At 42.4% G+C, this 14,615-nt stretch overlaps 1 protein-coding gene across 2 annotated transcripts in view; it reads right to left on the reverse strand.

Moving 5' to 3' along the window:
- Window positions 1–14,615, reverse strand: part of FAF1 (Fas associated factor 1) — a 716,909-nt gene that overhangs the window by 641,566 nt on the left and 60,728 nt on the right. For both annotated transcript variants that reach the window (XM_030208188.1, XM_030208187.1), the window contains exon 2: window positions 1,536–1,604. In XM_030208188.1, the coding sequence (XP_030064048.1) occupies window positions 1,536–1,604 (69 nt within the window). The remainder of the gene's footprint in view (window positions 1–1,535; window positions 1,605–14,615) is intronic.

The raw sequence follows: 14,615 nt of genomic DNA on the forward strand, positions 1-14,615 counted from the left end.
AGAAATGCTAAATAGTAGTAGTAGTAGCATAGGCAGGAAGTCCACTTAACAAAGCAGTTCACTTTTTCTTACGTCCCTTCTCAACTCTCCTCCACCGCTGCAGCTTTTCTCTCGTGGCAGGAGCCACTAGCTATGGAGGCAATGCTGTAGGAGCAAGCCCAGCCTCATGTAGAATCTTCCAGGCCTCTGCCAACTCTTGCACATGATGCACTTTCCCTCCAGCAGCAAAGCTCAAGGCAAACAGGAAAAGCCAACGGTATTTAATTTTTTCTGAGACAAGTATGTCTAAAGCTGGTTTCATGGCTCTACGATGCTGCAGGGTGTATGCCGACACATCTTGGTAAATCGAGACCCGAGCTTCATTAAACATAACCGCCGCCTCCTGTCGAGCTTGCAGCAATACATGCTCTTTGTCTTTGAAGTGTACAAAGCGCACCACAATATCCCTTGGAAGATTCTCCTTAGGTCTGCCCAGGGCTCGATGTGCTCTTTCAAGTGGAATAGGCTCAAAATCGCCACCCTCCACCAGCAGCTGCCTGCACAATTACCTGGACCTCCTCCGTTATCACCTCCTTCTGGGACTCCTCGAACCCGTAAATTTTTCCTGCGGCCACGGTTTTCTAAATCATCAATCTTATATAAAGGTTCCTCATATTGCTCGCCCAGCTGCGTCATCCGCATCTGAGTAGTCACGAACTGCTCCTCATGTTCATCAGCTTTAGCTTCCAGCTCCGAGACCCAGTTGCCTGGGTCCCACATGTCCACACTTAGATTCTCAGTGTGTTCCACTATTTCCTCGCAGGAGGCCTTGATTTCCTCCTTAATCTCTACCAACCAGTGCCTCAGCCGTCGAATGCCTCCAGAAGTCTCACCAGGCTCCACCACGGAACCCGCAACCGACAACGCCGAGTCCGAGTCCGACTCCGGAGCATGGGCCCTGACAAGATGGTGGCGAGGTGTTTTCACTGCAGGCTGAGACAAACTTCTTAGATCCCAAATTCTGCTGTTCACTCACTGCAGTTGCGTTCTTGAGGCAATTACTCACAAAATTCAACCAAGTAACCTCAGATGCACAAGGATGGAGGGCGATTATCAAGTGGAGTGGAGGGGAGCAAAGCAATCAGGCTGCCATCTAGCCAGGTGATGTCACTTCCTCCCTCAAATCACCACTAATTTTTATGACAACTTGGTGCCAGAGCTCAAATCTTGACACCAGAGCTAAGCTTTCCTACGCGAGCTCTAATGTGTCTCACATTAGAAAATACATAGACCGAAAGTTTTTAAAAAATTGTTAAATTCCCAGTTAAAATAGCTGAATATTTTTCCTGGATAGCTCACAGAGCCTACATCACAGATTTAAAAAGCAACACTTTAGAGATATTTCTTTCAGCTTTTAACTGAGAGTGTCAAAGCATCCATGGTCCAGTGTAATTAATGAAATTAAAAAAAAAAAAAAAAAAAAAAAAAAAAAAAACACGAAACAGCAAGTAAGAGTGAAATCTGCACTGCCAAAAAATGTTTGTTCACACACTTACCACTAAATCCCAATTATTCTGTTCAAGCAACGTAATCGCTTCATCAATATTTTCGATACCAGTGCAAGCCTGAAAAACAAAGTAAAATAACCAAGTCATTTTCAACTCCTCCTGATTAACTTTAAGGGTTTCATGTACTAAATTATTTATATTTAGTTCACAACTTTTTCTGTTGTAGCTCAAGGCGAATTACAGTACATTCGGGCACCTATGAACATAAGAGTAACCATACTGGGTCAGACAATAAAAATGTATGCAAAACAACAGAAACCCTTTAAAATATAGCAATTTCAGGCCACCCACCTGGAAGAGAATCCTTGTACCTGCACAAGAGCAACACCTTTGGGTTTCTGCAAGATACTTGTGACCTGGCTTGGCCACTGTTGGAAACAGGATACTGGGCTAGATGGACCATTTGTCTGACCCAGTATGGCTACTCTTATGTTCATAGTTGCCCAATTTAGAGCCTTAACTTCAGGGTTCCGAAGACCACCTGGTGTGTAGTCCCAGGATGAGGGTTATCCCCATAATGACTAGATTAAAAGTAAAATCGGGAAGGGATATGAAAAAAAAAAATCCTTGGGTAGTTGTGAATGAAGATGTTATAGCATTAAAATCCCAGCCCTTGTTCTGACTGATCTGGAATCACAAATGAGCAATAAGCTGCTGGGCCAAAATCCAAACATATATAGCAATTCTTTCCACCCTCAATAATCTGGGAGAGCTAAAGATCTATATTTTCAGGGGGGAGGGGGAAGAAAAAGGAAAAAAATGACAATCTTCAGGGATGCAAAAACAAAACAAAAAAAAAAAGCACCTCACAGGTTACAAGATGTTGACCCACAATGTCTCTTGAAACAAACATTATCCAATAAATCACTACAAAGCACCATAATTCCATCAAGATGTCCACCACCTAGTTAACACCACAAATAAACCGGGCATTTTTGCTCATTAAAAAAAAAAAAAAAACCACCCCCCTCATTCTGTGGTCTCATGAAAACATGAAACTTGGAACACAACCCAAGAGAAACAGGCCTATGAAATGTAGTAATAACTATGGTCTGGTCAAAGCTGAAAGAAAAAGGGCATTATCAAAATACTGAACTCACCTATAACATTTTCAGTATGGTTTCTTTCACAAAGCATACAATACCTCACTTGTTTTACATATTACTAGACTTCCTAAGTGACTACTGCATTGTCTTCATCTACTATAGCTCTTTAAGTCATTTATGGTCATAAGTTTTAAGTCCGATTTTGCATTGGGTATCTAGGTAGGAATTGGGACATCCAGCTCCGGATGTTCACAATTCATAGTATTTTACAAAAGGGTTTGCTCAACATGGTGTCTTCTGTAAATATATAAGGACGCCAGGAAATGCAGTCTGCGGATCTTGTTAATATCAGCTATCTACCCCACAATTCCACTGCTACCGACACTTTCAGCTAGGACAACAAAACTGCACTACCACAAATTGGAGCAGAGCGGTACGCCAATAAAAAAAACCCAAAAGCAGGTCAAAACAAGGCCAAGACAAGCAAGTTAAAGATAGTGGAGGGACAGGCAACGTTCATCATACTTGCAGGGGACTGGGTCCAGGAGATCAAGTCTGTATCAGCAGCGCTGGAAGACAGGTTAAATAAACAGCAATCAGCTGTGGATGAACTGAATGAAAAGTTTGATTCTCACAGCAGTCGCCTATCAGAGATTGAGAACCGTCTCCGCACAGGATGATGGTGGTGCACACATGGCAGCAACAACTGGAAGAAGTCCTACTGAAAGAAACAGCAGAGCCTCAGGAAATGTTGGAGGAGAATAGAACCTGTCACAACAATCTGCCCCTTGTGGGCCTCCCGGAGAGCACAGGAGATAATGATCTCTACCAGATATTCAAGTGGCTCCCAGAAAAGCCTGACCTTCCCCTAGAACAACTTCAGTTCTGCTATGAAAGAGCAAAAATAAGGCCTAAAGTCACAGGGCAGCACAGACTGCATACCGCAATTGCATGATATCTCAATTTGAGAAAGAAAAAGTAAATACTTTTCCTATGAGGAAAGGCTAAAGCGGCTAGGGCTCTTCAGCTAGGAGAAAAGGCGGCTGAGGGGAGATATGATAGAGGTCTATAAAATAATGAGTGGAGTTGAACGGGTAGATGTGAAGCGTCTGTTTACGCTTTCCAAAAATACTAGGACTAGGGGGCATGCGATGAAGCTACACTGTAGTAAATTTAAAACGAATCGGAGAAAATGTTTCTTCACTCAACGTGTAATTAAACTCTGGAATTCGTTGCCAGAGAATGTGGTAAAGGCAGTTAGCTTAGCGGAGTTTAAAAAAAGGTTTGGATGGCTTCCTAAAGGAAAAGTCCATAGACCGTTATTAAATGGACTTGGGGAAAATCCACTATTTCTGGGATAAGCAGTATAAAATGTTTTGTACTTTTTTGGGATCTTGCCGGGTATTTGTGACCTGGATTGACCACTGTTGGAAACAGGATGCTGGGGTTGATGGACCTTTGGTCTTTCCCAGTATGGCAATACTTACGTAATGTAGTGGCCACCCATCAAGTGGGTTTTGTTAAGGGCCGGAATGTGATGATGAACATTCATAATCTAATTATGGCCATGGAATATGTTCAAGAGCATTGTTTGGATGTGCTTTTGATAATTTTGGTATCATAAAAGCCTTTGATCACGTTTCCTGGCCTTATTTGTGGGATGTTTTAATGCGCTGTGGCTTTTCTGGCCGGATTTTAGATACAATATGCCTATTATATGGTGATCCTTGGGCACAAGTCCTGATCAATGGGGTACTCTCCCCCCCCCCCTTTCTGATCCAGCATGGAACCCGACAGGGTTCCCCTTTTCACCCATTTTATTTTGTGTATTGAACCCTTAGCCCTGAAATTTCTGGGAGACCATATTATTCAGGGAATACCAATGAGGCCCAAGGGCTTTAAATTGGTTCTTCTTTGTTGATGATCTGTAAGCTCTTACTGAGCCGCAGGTATCACTTCCCAGAGCCCTCACATTATTGCTGGATTTTGGTCAAATTTTGGGTTTCTGGATTACTGTGGATAACTCGGAGGCTCTGGGTATGGGGGGGGGGGGGGGGGGGGGGAATTTAGAGGCCCGGTAGGCTGGACATGTAGTGCCTTGAAATATTTGAGCCTTCTGATTCCCAGTAATTTAGCACACCTGCATGACAGTAACATTGCTCCTTTATTGCGTACTACTAGGATGCTTCATCAGCACTGGTCCCCCTTGTCGCTGTCCCTCTGGGGTCGCATTCATCTTGTTAAAATGACTGTCATTCCCAAATGGATGTATGTTTTACAGAATCTACCTTTGATAATGCAGCAGAGTTTGTTGTGGAACCCGAAGTGTGAGCTCCAACTCTTTAGGAGGAAGGTGTTATGGGATTACCAGATTTATAAGCTTACACTATCGCTTGTCATTTGAGTTTTGTCTGGGATAGGATCTATTCTACTTCAGCATTTTGTGATGTGACTTTTGAATCTGCTCTCCGTCCAGAGGTATCCCTCGCCTCTCTTGTACATGGACAGGCTCCTCAGTTGTCCTGTAGGATGAAGCGCTACCCGTTGGTGAGACCCCTAGGTTGGGGGCTGATGCACCTATCACCGGGATTTTCAGCTGCCAGCAAGTTCTAAATATTTGCCTTTGATGGCCAATGTGGCCTTCCCTCTGGGTCAACAGGACCCTCGTTTCCAGGCGTGGGGTATCAGGGGCTTGACCATGATACACCATCTCTTGGAAGAGGATGAACCAGCGCTGCTACCATACGACTGTACATAACACTTACAATTTACAATCTTCTGACTGGTTCGCCTACCTACAAGTGCATCACTACGTTACTTCTTTGCTACAGGATTAATCACCCGGCATTTGTGGAGTCCCTTTTGATGACTCCTGCCCACTTTCTGCTGTTACAAAGTGCTTGGTGGGACGTTTTATTAAAAAAGTTTTTAAAAGACTTCAGAGATTATATCACTTGCATCGCATAGTTTCCTTGTGGATTACAGACTTTGGTTATCAGGATATTAACAAATTTCTGGCTAGTCTACAGTCTGCACCTATGCAAGTACAGGAACTTCACTATAAGTTTTTGCTACATATGTATATTCATCCTTCTTATGCAAAGATTCCCCTCTGATGGTACCTGTGTGAAGTACAGTGCACCGGAGGCTTCCTATAAGCATTTTACGTGGGACTGTACCGCTATTTTTCCCTTCTGGCAGGCGGTCTGGCAATGCTTGGCCAATTTGTATGCGAGTAACTGGACTATAACATCTCAGGCTGCTTTATTGGACAATGTTACAATGATCAACGAAAGGCACGAAAGCATCGGGCCTCTTTTTGCATAAAGCCTTTACCCATTGCAAAGCACTGTATCCTCCCAACAATAGATCTAGCCAACCCTCCCAGTCTGGCACAGTGGAGAATTCACATGCATGAACCTTTGAGAACAGAGAGACTCTTGGTGGACTCGAGAGGCCCCCAAGCAAAGCGCAAATTCTTGAAGCTTTGGACACCCTCTTTTGGACTCCCTCACGCAGCAAATTCACACTGCAGTTTTGAACGATCTGGATGTTTAGTGTTGTTGGGCATGGAGGAGAGGGTTTGTAAAGAAGTGCTATGATGAAGGTGGAGGGGGAAATCTGTGGATTGAGGGGTATTGAAGCACTATCTGGTGACAGTCTTGGTCATAAAACATATAGGGACAGGCTTAGGAACCTCAACATGTATACACTGGAAGAGAGGCGACAGAGAGGGGACATGATAGAGACGTTTAAATACCTCAGTGGCAACAATATACAGGATGTGAGCCTTTTTGAAATGAAGGAAAACTCTGGAATGAGGGGCGCATATGATGAAGTTAAGAGGAAATTGACTTAGGAGGAATCTAAGAAAATACTCTTTCACTGAAAAAGTGGTGGATGCATGGAACGGCCTCCCAGTGGAGATTATGGAGATGAAGACTGTCAGAATTTAAGAAAGAATGGGACAAGCATGTGGGATCCCTTTAAAAAGGAAGAGTTAGTGACTACTGAGGATGGGCAGACTGGATGAGCCACTGGGTTCTTATCTGCCATCATATTCTATGTAACTGTGTAGTAATTGTGGTTCTTTGTGCCTTTAGATTTCAGGGTACTAGCTTATGCTTTTTTGCTGTTACATTATGTTGGAAAATTCAATAAAGACATTTAAATACATATTTAAAAAAAAAGGAAACAGTGTGAAAAGGCGGTGGCCGTAGATAGAAGGTTGTTAGGCTGTATAGAGAGAGATGTGACCAGAAGAAAGGAGGTGTTGATGCCCTTGTACAAGTCGTTGGTGAGGCCCCACCTGGAGTATTGTGTTCAGTTTTGGAGGCCGTATCTTGCTAAGGATGTAAAAAGAATTGAAGCGGTGCAAAGAAAAGCTACAAAAATGGCATGGGATTTGCGTTATAAGACGTATGAGGAGAGACTTGCTGACCTGAACATGTATACCCTGGAGGAAAGGAGAAACAGGGGTGATATGATACAGACGTTCAAATATTTGAAAGGTATTAATCCACAAACGAACCTTTTCCGGAGATGGGAAGGCGGTAGAACTAGAGAGCATGAAATGAGATTGAAGGGGGGCAGACTCAAGAAAAATGTCAGGAAGTATTTTATCACGGAGGGAGTGGTGGATACTTGGAATTCCCTCCCACGGGAGGTGGTGGAGATGAAAACGATAACAGAATTCAAAAATGTGTGGGATAAACATACAGGAATTCTGTTCAGAAGGAATGGATCCTCAGAAGCTTAGCCGAGATTGGGCGGCAGCACCAGTGGTGGGTGGCAGGGCTAGTGGTTGGGAGGCGGGGCTAGTGTTGGGCAGACTTCTACGGTCTGTGCCCTGAAAATGACAGATACAAATCAAGGTCAGGTATATACATAAAGTAGCACATATGAGTTTATCTTGTTGGGCAGACTGGATGGACCGTACAGGTCTTTCTCTGCCGTCATCTACAATGTTACTATGTAAATGCAGACATGGAAGATCAGAACACAACAGGCAGAAGCAGTTCTTTTGTGCAATATTACCTCCACCCTTTCCTACAAACAAAAAAAAAAAAAAATAGGAGATGACAGGGAAGAGGGAAAGCGGAAGGGAGAACGAAGAGCAGGATCTGGAGAACTTTATCACTCTAGGAAGTAGAACACTGGGGCTCGATGCAGAGTGGACTATTAGCATATCTGAAGTAGCTCAGAGAAACTATATATATAAAGGAAGAAGGGAAGAGAGAGAGAAAACTTCTCAGAGATAAAGCAGAGCATTATTCAGAGTGCCAGAAATCACTACTTTTGCATTAATATGCTTCTTGTGCAAGTAGATGTCACAATGTGTGTGTCTCTCTTTTTCTTTCACCTTGTACAAAAGATGCATCTGTGTCTATATGGCAATTTCTGGCACCAGCATGTGTACCAGAAAACACAGACTAAGTAACTACCCCTCCATGATAATCTCCAAGTGATCAAAAAATATATACAAATTTGTTAGTTCAATTGGGCCTGAAGCGTCATGCTCTTTCACTTTTTCTTCATTCATTAGTTCTAATAGAGTTTAGAATGCATTACAGCATTGGTAAGTCAACTGTCCCTCTGGTGAACTTCAACTTCAGTTCCAAGCTGTTCCCTCCTCTTTCCAATGGTTGATGAAAGCCATCAGTACATCATCTCGAAACAAATTAGTCAGTATCAGAATGAAACCCAGATCGAAAGCAGGAAATTAACATAACAAGAATATCTCTTTCAAGAATCTAACCAGCAGAGTAACGTGTTTTCCACAGAGAAGCCATGTATAAAGCAGTTCTTAGAAATATACACAATCAGAATTCTTGAAAATGAAATAAATAAAAATTAAAAAGCCCTACATAGAATACCAGCACGCTTACTAGGAACAGTGTATAAGGACACAAAGCTAAGAGTGGCTAGAGAAACTCTACACCCCTTCTCAAAATGTTTCTTTAGTTGCCTTAGAGTCTCAAAGTAAAATGCATTAAAACAGCATTTGTTCCATTTATCAACGTGGCCCACCTCACAGCAACCAAGTTAAAAATATATTTCAGAAATCCTTCTTTAGTAGACAAAAAAAAAAAAAAGAATAGAATATCGTATTTTTCGGACTATAAGACGCACTTTTTCCCCCAAAATTTGGGAGGAAAATGGGGGGTGCGTCTTATAGTCCGAAGGTAGACTTCTCCCTACTCACGCGATCTTCCCTGGTGGCCTAGTGACGTCGGGGCAGGAAAGAGCCCCCTCTTTCCTGCCCAGCGCGCTGATCTCCATCCTCCTGTATGCAGCCTGACGGTCTCGGCGAGATTCAAAATGGCCGCCGAGACTTCAATTCTCGGCGGCCATTTTGAATCTCGCCGAGACCGTCAGGCAGCAATGCATACAGGAGGATGGAGAGCAGCGCGCTGGGCAGGAAAGAGGGGGCTCTTTCCTGCCCCGACGTCACTAGACCACCAGGGAAGATCGCGTGAGTAGGGAGAAGTGGTGACAGGGCGATCCCGAACTCGGAGGGAGGGATTCAGACAAGACGCACCAGAGCACCTAGGTTTTAGAGGAGGGAAAAAGGAAAAAAAAATGTTTCCTATTTCCCTCCTCTAAAACCTAGGTGCGTCTTATGGTCCAGTGCGTCTTATAGTCCGAAAAATACGGTATATGGAACAGCTTGGTTAGACAAGAGTCCACCCTCCTTTGTACTACTGTAGCAATCCTAAAAAAAAATTACGCCATGATGTAACCAAATTCCTAGAAAAGTACACAGGTGGGGGCCAATTGAACTGACCCCACCTGTGTTAAATTGTACTGATTCAGATTAAGGACTGAAAACCAAGGAAGGCAGGTTCAAATCCCACCGACCCTCCTTGTGACAGTGGGCAAGACACAAGCTAAATCCAAAATCCACTCACCCCCCCCCCCCCGCCCCCACAAATTCCTCTTGGTTCCTCCTGATGGATAGTGCATTTCAACAAGGATAATGAGCAGTAAGGAGCTGGCAAAATAATTCTAGGACAAAACTGTGAAAAGGTACAGCTCAGGGATGAGTATAAAATCTGAAAAGGTCTTGAATCTCAGAGCAGAGTCATGATAATCATTAAATTGACCAGGGCCAGTGCAAAGGCTTTATCTGCCCAATGCCAGTGTTTCTCAGCCATTCTCCGAGTACAGTTTACAGCTTATTAATATTTGCTATATGGCCTAACTCTGCAGAACCTGGTGGTTTAGAAAAAAAAAAACGGGAAACATGAAAGTCAGAAAGGAACTCCATTAAATTAGAGGACAGATCAAAAATCCCTGAAATAACACACATCCCAGCACAAAAAGTTATCATACCCCCTGATCAGTTTTGTTTTCAGGATATCCATAATGAATATATATATGAGACAGACCTGCAGTACAGTGGCTTATCCTGAGACACAGAATGGATAACAGGTATTCTAGAACAGCTTCAGAAACACTGCCATAAGCAGTCTTTCAGCCTTAAGTATTCCCTCCACCCCCCCCCCCCCCCCCCAAAAAAAAAAAAAAAACAACCTTTCAGGCCCCTCAACCCCTTAAAAATTAAAACTGGACAATTATAATTACCTGAACACCATTGGACATAATTTTTAATAGTAAATTGAGGGGAATTTCCAAGAGACACTTACATTACCTGGATAGAAGGCTACTAGAAAACCGACAACCCTCCCTTCAGATCAACTATGTGCTGCTCATGGTTTTTTTGAGTTTGTGTGATCATCTAGACCTGTTCTGATTGCAGCTGCTCCCACAGATGACATAGTAACAAATGTTGGCAGATAAAATACCTGCACGGTCCATGCGGTCTGTCCAGAGTTGAATGTGGAACTCTGCACAGGTTCCACTTCATAATAATTAAACACTGCTATATTTTATCTTTCCTTGCTAATTTTGGGGCACAGATTGTAGAAATCTGTCCGTCCCTGGTTCTAACGCCCAACTACCGGAGCTGTCATTGAAGCCCTCTCCAGCCTTGATCCTGACCCATTTTATGCCCATTTATGGGGACCCAGACTATAGAAGTTTGCCCGACACTGGCCTAACTTCCAAAACTCTGAAGCTGCCATCAAAGCTTACTCCAGTTAGGAGATCATTTAAGTTTAGCTTTAATTGGATTCCATCCTTTTTCTATATAGTGATCCTCCGTGTTTATTAGCCTAGGCCACCTACTGGTTCATCTGGCTCAATTCAAGACCCTGAACGACCAAGCAAGGAGGAGGCTGATCAGTGAGGTAACCAAGGTGCCAACAGCAATTTCAAAAGAATTACAAGCATCCATGGTCTGTATGGTAGGATGGCAAGAATATTGCACCTCGAATATTGTGTCCAATTCTGGTCACCACATCTCAAAAAAGATATAAAGGAATTAGAGAAGGTGCAGAGAAGGTCGACGAAAATGATAAAAAGGATGGAACGACTTCCCTATGAGGAAAGGCTTAGAAGGTTAGGGCTCTTCAGCTTGGAGAAAAGACGGCTGAGGGGTGATATGATAGAAGTCTACAAGATAATGAGCGGAGTAGAGCGGACAGATGTGAAGCGTTTGTTTACACTTTCAAACAACAAAACCAGTGGACACAAGATGAAGCTAGAATATGGTAGATTTAAAAAACAAACAGGAGAAAGTTTTTCATTACTCAGTGTGTAGTTGGACCCTGGAACTCGTTGCCGGAGAATGTAGTGACAGCAGCTGGCTTTACGGTGTTTAAAGGGGGTTTGGACAGATTCCTGAGGGAAAAGTCCATTGAACATTATAAAAAATGTTTATTTTTTTTGGTTTTGCCGGGTTCTTGAAGCCTGGATTGGACACTGTCGGAGACAGGATTCTGGGCTTGATGGCCCATTGGTCTTTTCCCAGTATGGCAGTGCTTATGTTCTTAAGCTTATCACTCAAGGAAACCCACTTTGAATCTTATTCAAGTATACAAAAATATTTACATTCTGTAGTCTGATGAAACTAAAACAGAATTTTTTGGCCTAGATGCAACCTGTTATATTTGCACAAACCAAACACTGCGTATCACCCAGATTAAACCATCCCTACTGCAAAGCATGTTGGGAGGCAGCTTCTTGTTATAGGAAAGTTTCTCACTGGGGCACTCATCAGGATAGAAAGAACCAGGGATGGAGAAGATAAAAAAAAAAAAAAAGAGAGGAAACTTACTACTCTCTGGAAGAAAACTTAACAGGGACAGAAGTTCAAACTGCAGCATAAAAGAGGGATTACCCCCTAAACTCTGGGAGAGTGGATAAGTAACAAAAGGGTAAAATGTCCAGAACCTTCATCTCATTTTAAATCAAAAATCTGTGTCATGGACTTGAAGACTACTGTCCCTAGGCATTCCAACAAGTTTGATAGAGCTTAAACAATTTTGTTAAAAAGGTCTGATAACAGCAAATCTATCCCAACAGATTCAGAGATATAATTCCCGCCAAAAATGTCTCCACCAAGTATTGACTCAGAGGGGTGAAAACTTACCCAATTGTAGCATTTCCGTTTTATTTTTAACTATATGTTTTGTTCTCCAAGAAAGCCATTTCCCCCTGAAAGGTGTCATCAAGTAGACGAGTGGTGGGGGGGGGGGGGGGAGGGCTGGAGAGAAACAACTCATAATTTAATGCATGGAAGTCCAATGCACTGACAACTAAATGTGAAAGGGGAGAAAAAGTTACTGTACAATGAGAGGAATTTGAATCCGCAGCCTGAATTACAAAATTGCCCCATAAAAAAAAATATTTCATCTTGTGTAATATCTATGTAATCTCTATTCAAAGTACTAGTCAAATACAGCAAAACAACCCAGTACAGAAAATACTGAACTCTTCTTCCTAGGTTATAGCTAAAAAAGAAATAGAAGGTGCCAAATGATGGGTCACTGGTTTTGACTTGCCAGACGCTGCATATCATGAATTTAGACAGTGGTGAACAGAGATAGTTTTTCATTAGAAATAGCATCTACGTTTTATCTTGAATTTGCAGATGAACTAATCTTGCAACACTGTTCCAAGAAAGGGGGAAGAGAGAAAAAAAACAAATGCAACACCAGCAAGAACACACTGTGCTTGGCTCTGGGCGGGTGAAGCCATTTACAAGCAACTCCCATCTGCTGCAATGCGAGCAATGGACATCCAGTGCAATACAGCAGTACAGCCTCAGCGGTGTTTTTCTCAAACTTAGAAAGACACTGTTCTCACTGGATAATGTTTCTTCCCAAAATGTGAAAGAGAGAACATTGTTCAATAGCCATCAGTTAGACCAAGTCCACACACAAAATTAGTAACTGGAGACAAAGGACATTCACAGAGACATATTTTTGCACTCCCTTCCTTACCTTTTTATGTTCAAATGATTTTTATTGATAGATACACCGTGTCCAAACATATAATGCAATAACACTATATATAACATGTGACTGCAACATTACTACCCACAATCATAACTCCAACCATACAAATATAAGCCATGTATTTCACAGTGCATCTATACAATCTGTTTCCCCCTCTCCCTCCCCTCCCTACGATGCCTATTAATCCTCCCCCCAGTCCCTCCCCCTTCCTTCTACATCCCCCCCCCCCCCTTACCCTAGTCCTGTGCTTCAGGAAATTACATCTCTGTTAGAAGTTCAACATAAGGCTGCGTCCCACTGGAGGCAAAGTATTCCACATGGGTTCCCATTGCGCCCTAAATGCGAGATCTGGGGTGCTGTCCATATCGCTCACTCCACAGCGGTCTATTCGCATCTGCTGAATTAATTGCAATCTCCATGTTTGTTTAGATGGCTGTTGAGGTGATCTCCAGGAGAGAAGTATTGAAGTGATCCCAAAAAGGACTGACAGACTGGTGAAGCCCTTAAACCCCTTTGGAGGGTCAGTCAAAAAAGTGTAGGAATTAAAAAGCATCAGTGGGTCTTTTACAAGTGTGCAATTCCTTATCTTTTTATAAACCATGCAAATTCAGATGCATACTCAAAAGTCTGTCCTTTTCCTCTACACACCAAGAACTTGAATGCAAGCTTCCTTATAAAAAGATAACCACGAGAATGCAGAAATATTACTTTTTATATATATTCGTTTGTTAAGAATGGAAAATTACTCTTGCTAACCACACATTATTAATACAGATATAATACAAAAGGTTCGTATCCCTAAAGAAGTTCCTTGTGACTTTGGGCAAGTCACTTAACCCTCCACTGCCCCATATAAGCCGCACTGAGCCTGCCATGAGTGGGAAAGCGAGGGGTACAAATGTAACAAAACATAAAATAAAAATATACAAACATTCTGGTCATACTTCCAGCATACAAAGAGGACCCTTTTACTAATGAATAGCACACGCTAACAGAATTACTGCAGGTTAAATGCTAAGGAGCCCCCAGATATAAAATCAGCTTCTCAGCATTTAGCGCATGCTAATCTATAGTAAAAGGATTCCAAATAAGCCTGTGCAAGTTGGCTTCTACTTGGCAGTCTTGTCAGCTTCAAAAAACTCCAAAAATATTAGAGCATGAAAATATTTCTTTACCACTGTGCACAAATTGTTTTATAGCTTGTGTTTTATAGTTTGATCTTACATAATTCTCATTGCCTACCAGCGCAGTTCTCGTTTATAGAATTACTTGTAATTCTGTAAAGGTAACTTGAACAGGAAGTCTCTTAACTTTAATGTTAAAAAAAATACAGGGTCATGCATTTGGGCCGCAAAACCCAGAAAAGGTGATATGGTTTAGCTGTGAAGAACGTTTGTGCATGGAAGAGCAGCGGAATGGAGTGTGATCATATGTGAAGATGACCTTAAGGTGGCAAAACTGATAGAAAAGGCAAAGGTGAAAGCTAGAAAGATGCTTGGGTGCACAGGGAGAGGAATGGCCAGCAGGAAAAAGGAGGTGATGATGCCCCTGTATAAGAATGGTGAGACCTCATTTAGAATACTGTGTACAATTCTGGAGACAACACTTTCAAAAAGATAAAGAGGATGGAATCGCTCCAGAATGGCCAGCAGTCTTCA

The sequence above is a fragment of the Microcaecilia unicolor genome, chromosome 6, assembly GCF_901765095.1.
Source record: "Microcaecilia unicolor chromosome 6, aMicUni1.1, whole genome shotgun sequence".
Lineage (NCBI taxonomy): Eukaryota > Metazoa > Chordata > Amphibia > Gymnophiona > Siphonopidae > Microcaecilia > Microcaecilia unicolor.